Source organism: Peromyscus californicus, unplaced genomic scaffold, assembly GCF_007827085.1.
Source record: "Peromyscus californicus insignis strain IS unplaced genomic scaffold, ASM782708v3 Scaffold_3__1_contigs__length_106647218, whole genome shotgun sequence".
Classification (NCBI taxonomy): Eukaryota; Metazoa; Chordata; class Mammalia; order Rodentia; family Cricetidae; genus Peromyscus; species Peromyscus californicus.
In genome coordinates, this window is record NW_026294551.1 from 20027944 (window position 1) to 20047856 (window position 19913).

The window sequence follows — 19913 nt, forward strand, 5'->3', positions numbered from 1 at the left end:
AACAAACTGTTCAGAAACTCTCAGGAGGAAGTACCAAATTCAGACACACTGGAAGATGGCTTTCAAACAGTTTCGTTTAATTTTGATGTCTGGGTAGAACCCAGGTCTTTAGGCATTCTAAGTACAATGAGCTACTGAGCTACATCCCTAGACCCCCAGTAGGACGTTTAAAAAAGATACAAAGTAAGCCGGGCGGTGGTGGCGCACGCCTTTAATCCCAGCACTCGGGAGGCAGAGCCAGGCGGATCTCTGTGAGTTCGAGGCCAGCCTGGTCTCCAAAGCGAGTTCCAGGAAAGGCGCAAAGCTACACAGAGAAACCCTGTCTCGAAAAACCAAAAAAAAAAAAAAAAAAAAAAAAAAGATACAAAGTAAAGAAAGAGAACTTTCCTCAAAAGTAGTTCTGTTCCTGACCTTTTCACATCCTGGTGGGTCTTCTGGGGCAGTCTGCTAAGGCACAGAACTAATTCTCCTGGCTGATGTTCCAGAGTTCAGCTCCCAGAACTCATCCTGGCAGGTTCACAAGGGCCTGTAATTCCTTCAGGAGATCCAACTCCCTCTCTGGCCTCCACAGCTACCCACACACAAAGCACAGCTTTTTTTAAATTTTATTTTTACAGTACTGGAGATCAAATCTAGAGTCTAGATCTAGGCAAGCACTCTACCACTGAACTATACTCTTCACCCTTGATTTTTCTCCTATAAGCTTTTGTTTGGTATTTGTCTGCTTATATGAATATTTTCTGACAGGCACCTTTGATACTTTTATGGTGAACCAGTCAAAGAGGATTGTAGATGAAATTCTAAACAGTCTTATTAAATAAGAAACACAGAGCCAAATGCAGAGTTAAAAGCCCAGAGATTTAGCAGTAGCCAAGAGCTAAGACCACCTTATCTTACCACTTGCTTCTGTCCTTCCCCTGAGAAAGAGACCTTCTTCTTGTGTCTTGTCTTTTTATTGCCTTTCTGTTCTGCCTTCTCATTGGCTCTAAACCCAACCACATGATTTCCTCGTCACTGCCTATCTATACAGACCTCCAGGTCTCTATGGTTGGTACTGGGATTAAAAGTTCAGGTCACCTTGCTTTGGATGTGTCCTTGACCACAGAGACTCGGCCTGCCATGTGATCGGATTAAGGGCGTGTGCTACCACCGCCTGATTCCTGCTTATGGCTCACTGTGACTTCTGATCTCCAGGCAACTTTATTAACATACAAATAAAATCACATTTCAGCGCAAATAAAATATCACCATACAGGATATTCTTAATATTTAACACATGGAGAACCTCCATGGTTTGTAAGCTTGTTCAAAAAAAGATCTTTGCAAGTGGTAATGTATGTACTTAGAATGAGTGAGGTCCTGGGTTCAAATCCTACCACAAAAATAAAAATTATAATATATGGCTAGAGAGATGGCTCAGCAGTTAGGAACACTGGCTGCTGTTCCAGAGGACCTAGTTGGTGTTCAATTCTCAAGACCATATGACAGCTTACAGGCATCTGTAACTCCAATTCCAGAGAATCTGTTGACCTCTTCTGATCTCCATGGGTACCAGGTACACATATGGTATACAGATACAAATGCAGGTAAAATGCCTATACACATAAAATAAGTAAAACATTTTTAAAATCATTCACTTTTGTCTTATGTGCATTAATGTTTTGCCTGCATGTATGTCTGTGTGAAGGTGTCAAATCTTGGAGTTACAGACAGTTGTGAACTTCCATGTGGATGCTGGGAATTGAACCTGGGTCCTCTGGAAGATCAGTCAGTGCTCTTAACCCCTGACTCACCTCTCTAGCCCGAGTAATTTTGTTTGTTTATTTTGGTTTTTAATTTTTTCGAGACAGGGATTCTCTGTGTAGTTTTGGTGCCTGTCCTGGATCTCGCTCTGAAGACCAGGCTGGCCTCGAACTCACAGAGATCCGCCTGGCTCTGCCTCCCCAGTGCTGGGATTAAAGGCATTTGCCACTGATGCCTGGAAGATTTTTTTTTAATTAAAATGAATAATAAGTCTATGCATTGGAGCAATACCAACTTCACAATTTTTACTTTTTTTCACTTATTTATCTTGAATGTGTACCAAGGTTTGAGTGTGGAGATCAGAAGACAACTTTCAGGGGTTGATTCCCTCCTCCTACCACGTGGACTCCAGGGATCCAACTCTGCTCATCAGGCTTTGAACCTTTCCCCGCTGTGCCAGCTCACTGGCCCTGCTTCTTTTCCTGAGATGAGGTCCTGATTGTTCATGCTGACTTCTAACTTTGGGGCACGAACTCCCTGCCTCAGCCAACTCAGCAGCTGGGACTCTAGGTGACAGCTCACCCAAACTCAACCTGTTGGTTTGGATACTGTATCACAGTTATGAAAGATGCTACTGTTTGGGGAAACTAGACAAGGTATTCAAAAGTCTGTGTTTGGGGCTGATGGCTCAGTGGTTAAGAGTGTGTATTGCTGTTCTTCCAGATGATGTCAGGTCCCAGTATCTACATTAAATGGCTCACAATGGGAACTCCAACTTCAAGAGATCCAAAGCCTCCAGATTCCTCAGTTGCTCTAGCACACATTCATGCACATACACACCAAAAAAAAAAAAAGTTAAAATTAAATGTTTGCTTTTTGAAACTACACCTGACCTTTTTTTTTTTTTTTTTTTTTTGGAAGTCTTAGGTAGCTCAGGCTGTCCTTGAACTGATTCTCAGATCACTTGCCAAGTACTGCGATTGTAGGCAGGTATCATCATCCCCAGCTTGTTTCTTTCTTTTTTTTCTTTTTAGATGTATTTATTTATTATATATACAGTGTTCTGTCTGCACCAGATCTCATTACAGATGGTTGTGAGCCACCATGTGGTTGCTGGGAATTGAACTCAGGACCTCTGGACGATTGGCCTGTGCTCTTAACCTCTGAGCCACCACTCCAGCCCAATATATTTTATTTTATTTTTATGTGCATTTGTGTTTTTGCCATGGCTGTCAGGGTCCCCTGAAACTGGAGTTACAGACAGGTGTGAGCTGCCATGTGGGTGCTTGGAATTGAACTCGGGTCCTCTGGAAGAACAGTCAGTGCTCTTAACCCCTGAGCCATCTCTCCAGTCCCCCAACTTCTGTTTCTTGAAAATAAAATGTTTGTATGTGGTACTTCACTGCAAAGACTTCAGACCAATTATTTGTATTACACTTGGTTCCCTCTTGGCTATATAACTTCTGAGTACAAGTCATCAAAGTCTTGAATGAAGTATTGTAGAAAATAAATCATAATGGATTAAAAAAAAAGTAAATAGGTGAGTTCTTTGGGACCAACACCTTTTTTTTTTTTTTTTTTTTCAGTGCACTGGTGTTTTGCCTGCATGTATGTCTATACGAACATGTCACATCCTCTGTAACTGGAGCTACAACAGTTGTGAGCTGCCATGTGGGTGTTGGGAATTGCACCTGGGTCCACTGGAAGAGCAGTCAGTGCTCTTAACCGATGAGCCATCTCTCCAGCCCGACATCTTTAATGCCATACACTTTCTTGTTTTGTTTTGTTTTGTTTTTTTATCCTGAAACAGAGTCTCACTATGTAGCCCTGTCTGTCCTGGAACTCACTCTGTAGACCAGGCTGGCCTGGAACTCACTATGTAGACCAGGCTGGCCTCGAACTCACAAAGATCTGCCTGCATTTGCCTCCCATATGCTGGGATTAAATTCATGCACCACTACATCCAGCTTTAAGGCCATTTTCTTACTTAGCATTCAGAAACCATGAGGCTAAAACTTATAAAATTTTGTATTTCTACACCTGTATTTGTGGCATTCCATTTAGTGCCTATTCATTTATCTCAGTACTAATAAGAGCACAGAATTCTTTGAAGAGACCCTTTACATTCCCGTTACCCTCTCTCCCATCTCTCCTGGATACCTCCTGTTTAAACTCTGTTGTTCCAGCTACAGGGATCTCTAGAGGCATCCAACAAGTCTTTTCATGGTATACTGTACCATAGTCAAGCTGGCCTGGCCTCATGATCCTTGGATTAGAGATGCTACCATGCTGACTCTCTTACTCATTTTCCAAGAATGTTAAAGTTCCACCACTGCTGAGAAGTATTCCTGGATTATTCAATTCTCCCACCCCAGCTTCCAACACACTTCAACAGGCAAAATTAACCTCATGGCTTAGGGATCCTTTCACAACCTTCATCGACACACTTTTCTCAACTAGGGTGTGGTGGTACTGGTCTAAAATCCCAGCATTTGGGAGGCCTCTGAGACATGAAGTTTACAAGTTCAAGACAAAAAAATAGATGGAGTTCCAGGCAAGTCTGGACACATAACAAGACCCTATCTCCATACCACTACTACCACACAAACAACCACCCACACCAAATAGATAGATAGATAGATAGATAGATAGATAGATAGATAGATAGATATTTATCTCTGGACTGGCACTGGCTGCTCTTCCAGAGGACCCATTTTTGATTTGCAGCATTCACATGGTGGCTCACAAACATCTGTTTCCGGGGATCTGCCCACATCTGGCCTCCACAAGGGCATCAGGCACAAAAGATATGCAGCCATACATGCAGGCAAAACACCCATACACATAAAATAAGAATTATGACACTAAAATTGTCATTATTTCTATTAACACCTATTCTCATTGGACTGAATTGGCCCCTGAGAACACAGACTTTTGTGACAATCATCTTTGAATTTTCATTCTTGCAACAATGTCACGTGAATGTATTCAGTAAGTATCCAGTAAAGGAAGCAGTTGGACTAAGGCCTCTGCATAGTCTCCTCCTCTGTAGTTTGGGTATGGTGGACCCAAGTAATTAATTTCAGGCCAGAGATGGAATTCTGCAGTAAGTTGAAGCACTTGGTGATTCTGCTGGTAGAGTTCTGTCCCCTGGTTAGGTTCTCTCTGGCTGTGTATAGTTTCATTATCTTTTTTCTGTTTTTGTTTTGGGTTTCTTTTCGAGACAGAGTTCTCTGGGTAGTCCTGGCTGTCTTGGAACTTGCTCTGTAGACCAGGCTGGCCTCTACCTCCTGAGTGCTGAGATTAAAGTCATGTGCAACCACTGCCCGAGTTTCCTTATCTTTTAATCAAATATAAAAGCATCTCCTTGCAGGGTTGTTGGGAAGATCGCAACAGATACTTCATGAAAACCTCTGCCTGACAGAGGACAAAATACATTCCTTGTGCTGGCTGGTGTCTGTCAACTTGACACATGCTAGAGTCATTTGGGAAGAGAGAAACTCAACTGAGAAAATGCCCCCTACAAGATTGGCCTGTGGGGCATTTTCTTAATTAGTGATTGACGTGGGGGGGGCAACCTATTGTGTGTGGTGTCACTCCTAGGAAGGTGTCTCCTGGATGGTATAAGAAAGACAGCTGAGCCAGGCAGTGGTGGCCCACGCCCTTAATCCCAGCACTCGGGAGGCAGAGACAGGCGGATCTCTGTGAGTTCGAGGCCAGCCTGGTCTACAGAGCGAGATCCAGGAAAGGCACCTAAACAACACAGAGAAACCCTGTCTCGAGAGAAAAAAAAAAAAAAGCGAGCTGAGCAAAGCACAAGGAACAAGCCACTAAGCAGCGCCCATGACTCCTGCTTCCAAGTTCCTGCCTTGAGTTCCTCAGTGATGGGAGTGTGACCTAAGAGTAGAAGCTGAAATAAATCCTTTCCTCCCCAAGCTGCTGTCAGTCATGGTGTCTTATCACAACAATGGAAACTGTAACTAGACACTCTTCAAAGATACTCCTGTGGAAACGGGGGGGGGGGGGGGGGGGGGCAATGAGTGCAAGCAATGACTCTGAGGCTGCTAAGTAGTTCAACTGTTGAGCATCTACTGTGTGTCTCCGTCCGGTGATGAGTCAGAGAACGTCTTCTGGAATGTGGGTTTTCAGGGAGGGAGGCTTGGAATGGTAACGACGGTGGTATTCGGGGCAGCCTGGCTTCAGAACATCCCACAAGTGCTTGCCGAAGCGCTGGCATCCGTCGTGGTGAGCGCCTGTCCTCTGAGCTCTCCGTCCCGTGGCTGACCATGACACCGAATCTGATCGTTGCCAACTATAACCGGTCCGTTAAAAACTCACCTGCCGGAGCTCCGGGAGGACCGCGCGGCCACGGATAAACCGAGAGGCCTCATTGGCCGGCGCGCACCCTCCCGGACCTCCTTCCTAGCCCGGCGCGCAGGGGGGGGGGGGGGGGGGGGGGAGGCTCCCTCTCCAGGCATGCGCGCTGGGCCGGTGGCGCGGCCCGTCAGGCACTGCGGTAGGCACCTCCGGGTCCGGCAGGACCCTGTCCCCAGCATGGCGGCGCCCAGCGAAGTGGCGGCGGCCGTGCTCAGTGAAGGCGATGGCGCGGGGTTTGGATCCTGGCTGGACGGACGGTTGGAGGCGCTGGGAGTGGACCGGGCCGTTTATGGCGCTTACATCCTTGGTGTCCTACAAGAGGAGGAGGAGGAGGAGAAGCTGGACGCCCTGCAGGGTATCCTCTCTGCTTTCCTGGTGAGTCGAGTGGTCCGGACACATTCCATCAGTCTCACAGAGACGTCTGGGAACCTCTGCCGTACTTCACATCTCTCTTCTCCTGGTGCCGGCGCGAAGTCTTAGTGGGTTTATCGGGAAGAAGCCTACTCTGAGGGGGAAGGGGGTTGCTGCTCCCCAGACAGATTTTGGGAAGCCTGAAGGTTGCAGGTGCGTAGAGAGGAGTGGGATCCCCGTATTCCTGGCAACAAGGCTTCCTGGGGTGCCTTTGGATGTTCTCGATAGTGTTCTGAAGCCATTGAGATGTGTGGACGGCAGTTAGATCATAAACGTATAACAATTCCATTCCCATCAGTTTGCAGTGTTCAGAGGGGAGAATAAAATGTTCTTGAGATGTCTGCTCATTAGGGGGAATAGTCTTAGGGCTGTCCCATGACAAAAGCCAGTAGGAAGTTCCCTCTTGGCTCCTATTTCAGAGATGAGTCTTCAAAAGGTAAGCTGGTAGTGAAGATCTTTTCATAATAAGCAGTATTTGGAAATTCAGTAATTATTGATGGTGTTGGGTGGGGCGGTGTGATGAGACAGATTGGAAAAACAAATAAGGTATTTAGCCTCTTAGAAGCAGGTTCATGGGCTGGGCGTAGTGGTGCACGCCTTTAACCCCAGCTCAGGAGGCCAAGGCAGGCGATCTTTGTGGTCTGCATAGTGAGTTCAGGACAGACAGGGCACAGAGAAACCCTGTCTCGAAAACCTAAAAGCAGATTCATGCCACGTGCGCCATAGTGCACGTCTGTTGTCCCGGCTCTGGGGAGGACAGCAAGCTGGAGGCCAACTTTGGGTTTACAAAGTGAGAGCCTAGAAAAACAAAACAGACAGAATCGCTAATTCAGAAATTTGTACTTTAAAGCTGTAATTATGTATCACGTGACCAAGATGCCCACTTTTCTAATCTGATCATTTGTATGGAGTTCATCCCAACTTTACCACTCCCAACAGAGACCCTTAACTAGACTGGATGCGTAGATTAGATTCCCTGCATGTGTTGGTTGTGATTATCCTGCAGTCTTTCTTTTTAATATAATAATCAACTCAGTGGCTGGAGAGATGGCTCAGTGGTTAAGAGCACTTGACACTCTTACAAAGGACTTGAGTTCCTTTACCAACACCCACACAGTGGCTCACAATCATCTGTAATTCTAGTTTCAGAGGATCAGAGGCCCTCTTCTGACCTCCATGGGTAGCAGGTATGCATGTAGTACACAGACATACATGCAGGCAAAACACATAAATACATAAAATAAAAATCTCATAAATGAATAAATACAATCAGCTCAAAAGTAAAGTGTGCTGTGTCTTCACTAAGTACCACAGAACTCATTATCCCAGGCTGGAGAGATGGCTCAGAGGTTAAGAGCACTGGCTGCTCTTCCAGAGGTCATGAGTTCAGTTCCCAGCAACCACATGGTGGCTCCCAACCATCTATAATGAGATCTGGTGCCCTCTTCTGGTGTGTAGGCATACATGCAGACAGAACACTGTATACATAATAAATAAATAAATCTTTAAAAAAAAAAAGAACTCGTTATCCTCACACAAGGTTTAGGGGAGCTCTTGCTGCTATGAAAGTCTCCAGCTCCTCAAAGGCTTTGTTCTTTGATGTCTATCACAATGATCAGGTTTGGAGAATGGGTTCATCTGTTGTCCTTAAAGCCAATATTCAGGGCTGGAGAGATGGCTCAGCAGTTAAGAGCACTGGCTGCTCTTCCAGAGGTCCTGAGTTCAATTCCTAGCAACTACATGGTGACTCACAACCATCCATAATGAGATCTGGTGCCCTCTTCTGGCACACAGGCATACATGCAGGCAGAATGCTGTATATACATAATAAATAAATCTTTTTTAAAAAGCCAATATTCAAAGACTACTAAGAATCAAAAGGTATGGTGAGCATAGATATAAATATACATGTACATTTTTTATATAGACAGACAGAAGGCTTTTCCAATCTAAAAATAATTATTGGATATGGGGCACATGCTAGAGAGACACACTAAGGCTCCGTTCATTGGTGAGAACATGCTGGACATAGAACCCTGCAGCTGTCCCTGCTCCCACTGGCAAGAAGCCTTAGTCTATAAAGGGAAAAGAGCTAATGCGGCTTGGAGGTTCAGTGGGAATTCAGCCTGGTAAGCTCTTTCCTTTGACCCTGAATTGCAGAGTAGAAGAAGTAAGGATGAAAGGTGAGGATTTGGGGGTATTATTTGCAGCTGGGAGGCTTCTAAGGACTCTGGGAAGAACTGCCGGCAATAGTATTGGGGCAGGAGTCCTGTCACAAAGCAACCGAGAGCATCTCTACAGAGAATGTGGTCTCTGCAGAGAATATTTTAAAGTCAGAGTTCTGTTTTACTGTAATGCCAAAGGCCTTTGACTTTTGCAGAAATCTCATTCTTGGAGAAACAAAATGAATTCACTGTTAGGGATTAGGAAGTTTGTTAGTGAGAATTTGAGGTAAGATTCAAGGTAGTATACAATATAAGATGGTATAAATAAAAGCTCCCCCCACTCTTCCTTTTTTTTTTTCCCTCTCACCTGGTGCTTGTACTGGATGATTGACTGATGTATCATATATATATATATATATATATATATATATATATATATATATATATATATATTTAATCCATGGAATTACTTTCTTCCTAACACTGCTTGAAGTGCTTGGAGGAGCAAAATAGAAACAGCTGCCATTGTGGAGTATTATTCTAGAAAGGAGAGACTTTAACACTAAGTTATAGTCCTATGTTAGTATGATAGGTAGTGATTAAGATTGATTTAATGGTCCCACAGTATAAACACAGTCGCAGGCCCAGTGAGATGACTCAGATCTAGGTTTGAAAGGGGGGCATTGTAAAATGGTCGGGTGTGTAGGGATAGATTGCAGTTTGAAGTAGGATAATTAGGATATCTTACTGGGAGGCAAGGGGAGGAAGATTGCTACAAGATCAAGGCCAGCCTGGGCTACAGAGTGTGACCCTGTCTAGATACCAGCAAAATGCAGTGGGTGTGATGATACATGCCTTTGATCCCAGCACTTGGAAGATGGAAGTAAGAGAATCAAGAGTTCACGGCTAATCTCAGCTTCTAAACAAGTTGGAGGCTAGCCTGGGCTATAAAATCTTAAAAAATACAAAACCCATGAAACAAAACAAGGAGAAAGTTTTGATTTAGTCAAAAAGGAAGGAAGAAAGAAAGGAGAAAGAAAAGAAAGAAAGATAGATTTAGGCAAAGGAAGAGGAGAGACACTTTAGCAATCTGTAGCATGGAATGGAAGCTGTCATGAATAACAATGTAATAACATATTGTGTGTTTCAAAGACTAGATTTTAAGTGTTTCTCTACAAGAAACTGGTAAGTAGTGGATTAAGAAATTATTAGTTAGATTGATTTAACCATTTATGTACATAGTATCAGGCCAGTGATGTGGGTCAGCGGCAAAGGTGCTTTCCACCACGCTTGTCACGATAGTTGGATTCCTGAGACCCATGTGGTAGAAGGAGGGAGCCAACTCCCACAGTTGTCCTCTAACTCCACAGGAGTCACAGCACATACACACTGTGTTCACATACCACACACGCTATAAGCACACAAACACACACTCAAAACAAAAAACTAAACGTAATATAATGTATCCTAAGAGTAGACAATATATACAGTTATCAATTAAAAAATGAAACATTTCTTCCTTTAAAAGTGAAGACTGGTGGTGGTGCACGCCTTTAATCCCAGCACTCGGGAGGCAGAGGCAGGTGGATCTTTGTGAGTTCGAGGCCAGCCTGGTCTACAGATCGAGATCCAGGACAGGCACCAAAACTACACAGAGAAACCCTGTCTCAGAAAAAAAAAAAAAAAAAAAAAAGGTGAAGACTGAGGAGGGCTACCCTAAGTCAGCGGCAGGGCAGAGTGGGCACTCTGGACCCAGCAGGTGTGAGTTCTGGGATTACTCAGATGAGAAGCACACTCGCACACTCTGCTGTGGCCTAGGCCCTCCAGGGCTTCTTCTCTTTTCCAGAGGGGAGAGTGGTGTTCTGCACATGCCTTTCTTGGCTTGCTGTTATTTTTGAAGGCTTTTCAGGAAATTAACTGGCGTGCTTTTCCAACTAGGAAGAAGATTCACTCCTTGATATCTGTAAGGAAATTGTGGAACGATGGTCAGAAACACAAAATGTCACCACCAAAGTAAAAAAAGAAGGTAGAGTTGGCCTTTCTTTTTGAAAAACATTTATTCTTCTATGTAAGCTGTGGGGTGTGTGTGTGTGTGTGTGTGTGTGTATGTATGTGTAGTATGCATGTGTGTAGGTAGCGTGCATCTGTGTGTAGTGTGTATGTAGTGTGAGTATGTAGTATGCGTGTTGTGTGTGTGCATGCGTGCGTTCGTGAATGTTCCTGAGGTGTATTGGGGTCAGGTCAACTTTCAGGATTTGGATCTGTCTTTCCACCTTGTGGTTCATAGGGATCAAATTCAGGCCATGGGGATGGTGGAGAGTGCCTCTACTCACTAAGCATCTGGCTGGTCTCAGTTACTGTTTCAGGCTCACCTCCAGGGCTTTTTCCTGTACAGCTGTTGGGAAGTGAGAGTCTCATTTGCTCCTTTGGGTACTCACTCTCCCTAAGATGATTTGCATCAGGGAACACCCAGAGGCTCACTTTAAGATTTTACTAACCATGGATTTCCTTTTGTGTCTTTCCAGTCTACTACCCTGACCACAGTCATCTTCATTGTGGTGTAGGTGTGTGTTTCTTTGAAACAAAGTCTCATTGTATATAGCCCAGGCTTGCCTGGAACTTTTTTGGTTTTTGAGACAGGGTTTATCTGTGTATGTAGCCCTAGCTGTCCTGGAACTCTCTGCAGAGCAGGCTGGCCTTGAACTCAGAGATCCACCTGCCTCTGCCTCCTGAGTACTAAGACTGAAGGCGTGCGCCACCACGCCCAGCATGCCTGGAACTCTCTATGTAGCCCCTGCTTTCCTTGAATCCCTAACGCTCTGGCCTCAGCCCCCTGTGTGCTACAGGTGTGCATCACAGTAAATGCATCATTGTTGTTTCTGCTCTTTCGGCCATCCTGTGCCCCTGGTGGAGCTGCATCACACATGCAGGGCCAGCTGTCGTCTTCCAAACTCAAGTTGACAACAGTCCGAAAGGCAGGAGCCTTCGCCCACTGAGCCATGTCACTGGCTCAGCCACCTTTCTCATGGTCTCAACGCGTAGCATAATTATGGTAGAGGTTCTGCTCCATTTGGCTGAATCCTTCCCCCTTGAACATGAGAGAGGAATGGGCTTATCTGTTCATTAGGATGGTGAATTAGCTACAGAAAACTCAAAACATAGAAGTCACACTTGTGAAGAATCTAACCTAAACTACACACTGTTGAGGCAGGCAGATCGCTGTGAGTTCGAGGCCAGCCTGGTCTTCAGAGCAAGTTCTAGGGCAGCCAGGACTACACAGAGAAACCCTGTCTCGGGGAAAAAAATTATACACTATTCTCAGTCTTGAGTATACAATAGAATCACATGATATACTGGGTTTGGGGCCCAGGTATTTGTGTTTGTTTGTCTTTGGTTTGTTTTGCTGTAATTAAAGGCATGGAATTAAAGACTGGGGAGATGGCTCAGTGGTTAAGAGCACTGGCTGTTCCTCCAGAGGCCCCGGGTTCAATTCCCAGCACCCACATGGCAGCTCACAACTGTCTGTAACTCCAGTTCCAGGGGATCTGGCACCCTCACAGATATACATGCAGACAAAACCACCAATGCACATGAAATAAGTAATTTTTTAAGGTCATAGTATTAAAAACTTTTTTTAAGATCAATTTTTTTTTTTATTTTAATGTGTATTTGTTTGTCTGTGTGTGGGTTTGTACATGTAAGTGGAGGTGCTCACAGAGGTATTGGATCTCCTCAAGCTGCAGTTACAGGTTGCTGTGAGACCCCCCTCTGTGGGTGATGGGAACTGAACTGAGGTCCTTTGCAAGAACAGTCTGTACTCTTAAACACTGAGCCATCTCTAGCTCCGGTGTTGGTGTTTTTGAAAAAGTTCCTCTAGAACAGTGAGATGGCCCAACAAGTGTAGCACAAGCCTGGTGTCCCCATTTCCATCCCTGGAACCCCTAAAGAAGAGAGCTGACTCCCCATGGTTGCCCTCCTGACTTCAGCACACACACACCCCAATAAGTAGACGTAACGAAACCATCTTCAAGAAGACCCAAAGCCTGCATAGCTTTACCTTGTCTCCCAGATGACTCCCGAGTCCTCCGGGACCAGCACTGACCGGGTGGGTTAGTGATTTGGGGCCTTGTTTTCACCTTCATGCTCTCCTTGTGTCCCCCCACCCCCTCCATCTGCCTGGCAGATGAGGTTCAGGCCATCGCCACCTTGATTGAGAAGCAGGCACAGATCGTGGTGAAGCCCAGGATGGTTTCTGAAGAGGAGAGGCAGAGGAAAGCCGCCCTGCTGGCCCAGTATGCCGATGTGACAGACGAAGAGGAATATCCTTTTTAGAGGCTTAGCACCATTTCCCAAGGCTCAGGCTAGGAATGTTGGACAGTCTACACCCCCCGCCCCCCAAGAAGTTGCAACCCCTCCCTCCAGCTTCATTTTCTCCTTCAAAATGACAGTGATCCTGGGCCTTTGTGGGTTTAAGAAATGATGTCGGGCCAGGCAATGTCAGCGCATGCCTTTAATCCTAGCACTCTGGAGGCAGAGGCAGGCGGATCTCTGAGTTTGAGGCTAGGCTGGTATACACAGTGAGTTCTAGGACAGCCAGGGCTACACAAAGAAACCCTGTGTTGAAAAACAAAAAACAAAACAACAACAACAAAAATGATGTTAAAATAGTTGACATGAGACTTAAATCTTCGACACATAATTGGTATACTCCCGAATAGTTCAGTGTAAAACAAATAGTGCCTTTAATGGACTGTTGATACTATTTCGAGAATAAGAAATTGCTGTGATTCCTTGTACTTGTGTGACACTGTATTACTTACTTTTCTTACTGCTATCACCAAATACAAAGAAGAAACGAGGGGATGGTTATTTGGCTTACAGTTTGAACTGATACCCTCCATCGTGGCGGGTAAGGCATGGCGGCAGAGCAGGCGCCCACTGGTCACATTGCATCCATAGTCAGGAGGCGGAGAGAAATCAGAGCTGCTGTCAACCAGCCTTTCCTTTTGTTCAGTCCAGGACTGCAGCCCAAGGAAGGGTTGCCGCCCATATTCACGCTTAACCCACCTAGAAACTCTGTCACAGACATCCCAGAGGTTTGTGTCCATGGTGACTCAAAGTCCCATCAAGCAGATAGTCAAGATGAACATCATGAATACTTTTATATGCAGTGTAGTACCATACTTCCTCTCTTTGGTAAATAACTTTTTTTTTTTTTTTTCCGAGACAGGGTTTCTCTATGTAGCTTTGTGCCTTTCCTGGAACTCACTCTGTAGCCCAGGCTGGCCTTGAACTCACAAAGATCCGCCTGGCTCTGCCTCCCGAGTGCTGGGACTAAAGGCATGGGCCACCACCGCCCGGCTAACTTTTTTTTTTCTTTTTTTTTTTAAGACAGCATCTCATTGTGTAGATCAGGCTGGCCTCAAACTCACAGAGATCCACCTAACTCCACTTCCTTCACTGAGCCGTGTGTCACAATGCATGGCTTCCAAAAAAGGCTTTTAAAGCATGAGCTCTCCTGAGGTTAAAACACAGATTTCTGGGCTTTTCCTGAGTTTTTCCTGAGTTCTTGAAAGTTCCTGGAGACTCTGAGAATTACAGTGTGTGTTCTGATGTAGCCCAGGTAGATTGAACTGCTTTGAGAATGACTGGCCTTGAACTCCTGATCTTCTTGCCTCCTCCACCTCCCTAGTGTGGGAGCTGTGCTGTTTCAGAGTCTGTCTTGCCCCTGCTTTTAGGTAATGTTGATGTGGGGTCTTCCCAGGCCACCTGACCTTTCTTTTTAGTCTCTAGAAGTGTTTTTTGTTTGTTTGTTTGTTTTATGTTTTGTTTTTTGAGACAGGCTTTCTCTGTAGCTTTGCACCTTTCCTGGAACTCACTCTGTAGACCATGCTGGCCTAGAACTCACAGAGTTCTGGGTCTGCTTGGTGCTGGTACTAAAGGCATGCCCTACCACCACCCGGCTAGAAGTGGATCTTATAGAAGCTTGAGGCATTTCCCTAAGTTAAGATTTTCAAAAATGAGTCTCCGGGGTTTACCATCACACCCGTGACCCTGTCCTCTGCATTCAGCTTGCTTCTCCTAACCATGTCTACTGACTGTTTTTCAAAATCAGTTTGAGATGTGTGTGTGGCCTTTTTTCCACCTGGTTTTCCTTAACGTCACTCACCGACACAGATGAGAAAGATGATCCAGGTGCTTCAACAGCGAACGTCGGTTCTGACAAATGTATCCTTCTCTTTGTCCATCCCTTGTTGTTCTCCAAGGCCCTTCTAGAAATCAGTTGTCATTTGCTGTCACTGCTATAGGTTCCCTCTTATCTCCAAGGATGTCATGTCATGCCAGTACTGGGAGCCCCATGCCTAGCACAGCCTGGATAGTCAGCTTAGCATACACTACCCAAAGAAAACAAGTTAACACATACTTAGTGCTAGCCTCCAACTTGCTGGGATGACTTTGAATTCCTAATCTGCCTCCACCTCCAAGTGCTGTGATAAAAAGCATGTGCCACCCCTAACAAAGGGCGTGGGAAGTTTTGTTCTACTTGTTTGTTTGTTGTTTGGGAGACAGAGTCTTAATGATGTAGTCCTGGCTTGCCTGGAAAGCTCTATATATAGACCAGGCTTGCCTGGACCCCACAGAGATCTGCCTGCCTCTGTCTCTTGAGTGCTAGGCTTAAAGGAATGCACCACCACACCTGGCTGGTTGCTTTTTGATTTTGATTTTTGAGACAGGGTTTCTCTATGTAGTCCTGGATGATCTGGAACTTGTTCTGTAGACCAGGCTGGCCGTGAACTCTCAGAGATTGCCTGCCTCTGTCTCCCCAAGTTCTGGAATTAAAGTCATGGGCCACCGCACTGGACTTCACCTAGCTTGTTTTTTTTTTGTTTGTTTGTTTTTTGTTTGTTTGTTTGTTTTTGTTTTTTCAAGACAGGGTTTCTCTGTGTAGCTTTGGAACCTGTCCCGGAACTCACTCTGTAGCCCAGGCTGGCCTCGAACTCACAGAAATCCGCCTGGCTCTGCCTCCGAGTGCTGGGATTAAAGGCGTGCGCCACCACCGCCCCGGCTGGTTTTTGTTTTTGAGCCCAGGATAAACTCAAACTGGCTTTACTGGAGGCTGTCCTTGAATTGCCTTTACCTCCTGTAAGGCGTGAGCCACCACACCCAGCTAGAAGGATGCCTAAGAGAAAATAAAAAGTTCTAATCCTTGGAACTCTGATTTGCCCTGGACTAGGGGCAGGGGGAAATTAAAATGTTAAAGTTTTATCTTTATTCTCAAAAACCTTGTAATTGCAAAGAGAATACAGATACTAAATGCTTGAAGCTGACAATACAATCAGTATTGAAATGTGTGTTGAGGAAAGTCTCCACTAACAGGTTACTCTGAGATATTCCTAAGAAGTTAAATCTAGAAATTCACCTCCTAGGTGAGGGGTTATAGTGGGTTATCAGTATCTCAGGACTTCATTTTTGGTGTGAGGGATTGACCCCAGGACCTCGGGTATGCTTAGGTAAGTGCTCTGTTGCTGAGCTCTCTCCTCAGCCTGAAACTCATTTATTTTCTAGCCTAATGTAGAAAAAAGTCACATTTCAAGAATATAGAAGAGATTGCCTGGTACATTTTACCTTTTTAGTGCCTGTGTGTGTGTGTGTGTGTGTGTGTGTGTGTGTGTGTGTGTGTGCTGATGCCCGAGAGGCCAGAAGAGAGCATCAGATCCCCCAGAACAGGAGTTACAGAGGGTTGTGAGCCACTATGTGGTTGCTGGGAATTGAACTCCGGTCCTCTGGAAGAACAGCCAGTGCTCTTAACCGCTGAGCCATCTCTCCAGCCCCTGATGTTTTGTTTTTAAAGGTGAAAGAAATAAGGAATAAAGTTTTTGACTGTTTTCTAACTTTTGTTAAACTTATTTCATGTCTTATAAGTTCAGTGTTGACAAAATGACATTGTTTTTCACTTAAACGCTAGTCTAGATAGAAGCTCAAATTAACAAAATTCAATAAGAATAAACCTTAATTATTGAAAACATTTTAAAAATGCCAAGTGCATAAGCATTTTTTCTGCCACAGTGATGCTCTCTTTATTGACTTAACCTAGACTCAGCCCCAGCATTCTATAGAATACTGTTTGGACTTAGTTTGGAGTGAGATTTTACTTTTTTAATTGGATCGACTTTATTTATAAGTATAAACTTTATTTGTACTTTTTTGGATGTCCTTGTTAATGAAATTCATTTTTATAAAATATTTCAAGTTCAGGTTTAGTTGTCCAAATGAGGTTTTTTGTTGTTTTTGTTTTTGGAGACAATCTGTGTGTGGAGTGCCGGGATTAAAAGTTTGTACCGCCGGGCGGTGGTGGCGCACGCCTTTAATCCCAGCACTCGGGAGGCAGAGCCAGGGGGATCTCTGTGAGTTCGAGGCCAGCCTGGACTACAGAGCTAGTCCAGGACAGGCTCCAAAGCTACAGAGAAACCCTGTCTCGGAAAACCAAAAAAAAAAAAAAAGTTTGTACCACCACTGCCCAGCCCAAAAGAGATTTTTTTTTTTTTTTATCCAAGGAACATTTTAGGTCTGTACTTGTAACTTTAGGAGTTCCCATCAGACCAAGGATTCTTTTTTTTAAAAAAAATATGTGTTTTGCTACACACACACACACACACACACACACACACACACTCACACACGCCTAATGTCTGGTGCCCCCAGAGGCCAGAAGAGGGCACTGGATCCCCTGGAACTGGAGTTCTGAATGGGAGTGAGCCATTGTCTGGGACTGAACCTCTGTTAGAGCAAGTTTTATGACCACTGAGCCATCTCTCTAGCCCAAACCAAAGACCCTTTCTTCATACTAGGAATACCCAGAGTGCATTTAGGGTTGCGTGTGTAGAGAAGGGGCATTAAGACTGAGGAAACTACAGGATTGTTGCCTGTGGAGTGTGTACTGGATCTCTTAACTCACTTAGTAGCTCTCTTCCGAAACACCAATGTGGAAGATGTTCTCAACGCTCGGAAATTGGAGCGGGACTCGCTTCGGGATGAGTCCCAGAGGAAGAAGGAGCAGGACAAGCTGCAGAGGGAGAAGGACAAACTAGCCAAGCAGGAGCGCAAGGAGAAGGAAAGGAAAAGGACCCAGAAGGGGGAACGCAAGCGATAACCTCGGCCCACTCCCTTCCTCCCGCCCCGTGAACTGATTGTGCGTCTGTGTATTTAAGAGAACTGAGATAATGCATTTCCCCAAATTTCCTAAGGCTTTCCCCCTTCGTTTACATGTTCAAAAGGAAAAATCACAATCACTTGTAACTACAAAATGTGCCATGTTTTGGTGGTGTGAGCAATCAACTATAGTTAGTATCTTTACCAAAGATCTGGAATTAGGGTAACTTTTCTGTTTTAGTACTGAAATCCTGTGCTCTTCTGGCTTGTTTTTTTAAAAAAGGTCTTCCCTCACTTTGTATAATTGGCCAGATTCAGAAAGCTAACATCCTGAAGGAAACATGACCATTCCTTCTGAGATTTAAAAGAAAAAAAAAAAGTGCAAGTTGCTCCCTTGGCAATATCTGCCTCAAAATGTAGTGGGTTTTGCTTTGAAACAGGGTTTCTTTCATTCTGTAGTCTAGGCTGGCCTTGAACTCGGTGCAGTGTCCTTGGCTCAGTTTCTCAGCCTTAGGATTATGAGCATAAACGGCTACACCTAGCTTGTAGTAGTGTTTTATGACTGAAATAGCTAATGAGGAGCCCTACATAAATCCAGGTTTTATAAGGCATCAAATCAGGAAAGTGCAAGATGGCATTTGGGTGTGATAGATCCAGTATTTTTTTAATGTGTCAGCTTGGGCTCAAGCTGTAGTTGTGTTGAGTGCCTGCTTAGCATAAAAGGCCCTGGGATCGATCCCCAGCAGTGAAGGAAAACTTAACCTATGGGAGAATCAAGTATCTTTTAAAATAGAGAGCTACATACTTTTCATGTGGTCTGTGACCTTAAGAAGGATGTGTCAGTTTGGGGTATAAGGTTATCATTGTTAGCTAGATAAATCATGAGTTCCCTTGAATCCCCTTTTGATTTTAATCTTGATTTATTCTGCAGGCATGTCCAACCTTTTGACATTGCGACATGACTTTTTTTAAAACTCGCAAAAAAAAAATCATGTTTTAAAAGTAAGTTTATGATTTTGTGTTAGACTGGATTTACAGCTATCCTAGGCCACAGGTTAGACACACCTGCAACATGAGTATTAAGACCTAATAATTCCTGGTTTAGAGAGACTGAAGGAATTACTTTTTTAGAGAAAAACACTGGAAATTTTGCTAACACAAGATACTTAAAAGTATATATAGTTGGTGGTTAACAAACTTATGAAATGAGTGAGTGGAGTCAAGGGTGAGCAGAAACTCCAATTCTGCTTTTCTACAGCCACATCCAGTTGTAAATAAAGTCCTTCTGTACTTGACTTTGGGCAACAGCTATCAAAAGCCTCAAGAGAACAATTTCTCTGACAAGATACAATAGATATTTTATACCAGGGGTTAGAAGACTACCACTCACAGGCCAAGTTTGGCCCAGTCTTTTTTTGTATGGGGCAAACTAAAATGGTTTTTTACATTTTTAAAAGGTTATTAAAGAAAGACTTTCATGATTGAGACCATATGTGGCCTATAAAACCTAATATTTACTAGTATTTGGAGAAAGTCTTCAGACTTGTTTTTGTATAATTAGCTACCTTTGTGCAGAAGCAAAAAACAAAAAAAAAACATGGTTAAGGAGATAATGCTGCCTCTTTATCCTACAACCATGACACTGCAAAAATAACCACCTTTTTCTTTTTTTAAATAAACTTTATTTAAGTCAGTGTCGTCTGCCTTGCTTTTTCTGACTGCTGATGGGAAGGTATGTGTGGCTGGCTAGTCCCTTGGGAATGGTCTTTATTGTCTGGTCAGCCCTGTAAGATATACCCTGTGGGGCTGGAGAGATGGCTCAGAGGTTAAGAGCACTGGCTATTGTTGCAGAGGTCATGAGTTCAATTCCCAGCAACTACATGGTGGCTCACAACCATCTGTAATGAGATCTGACACCCTCTTCTGGCCTGCAGGCAGAACACTGTCTACATAATAAATCTTAAAAAAAAAAAAAAAAAAAAAAAAAAAAAAAAGATATACTCTGCAAGTGAAATGTCTTCTCTCTTAAATTTGTTTCCAAGTTCCCTGTGAAGCTCAGAGGATTGT

At 44.2% G+C, this 19913-nt stretch overlaps 1 protein-coding gene across 4 annotated transcripts; it reads left to right on the forward strand.

Moving 5' to 3' along the window:
• The first annotated feature begins 6232 nt into the window (after positions 1–6232).
• On the forward strand, positions 6233–19540 carry Ccdc43 (coiled-coil domain containing 43). 4 transcript variants are annotated; one of them, XM_052757677.1, is made up of 5 exons: positions 6233–6495; positions 10635–10722; positions 12880–13015; positions 14866–14924; positions 17657–19540. In XM_052757677.1, the coding sequence occupies exons 1-5, from the start codon at positions 6298–6300 to the stop codon at positions 17845–17847; spliced, it is 672 nt and encodes a 223-aa protein (XP_052613637.1). In that variant the 5' UTR covers positions 6233–6297; the 3' UTR covers positions 17848–19540. The 4 variants fall into 4 exon arrangements, with proteins under 4 accessions (XP_052613637.1, XP_052613638.1, XP_052613639.1 ...); XM_052757678.1 differs by having other exon boundaries at positions 17660–19540; XM_052757679.1 differs by having other exon boundaries at positions 14872–14924.
• Positions 19541–19913: the final 373 nt, after the last annotated feature.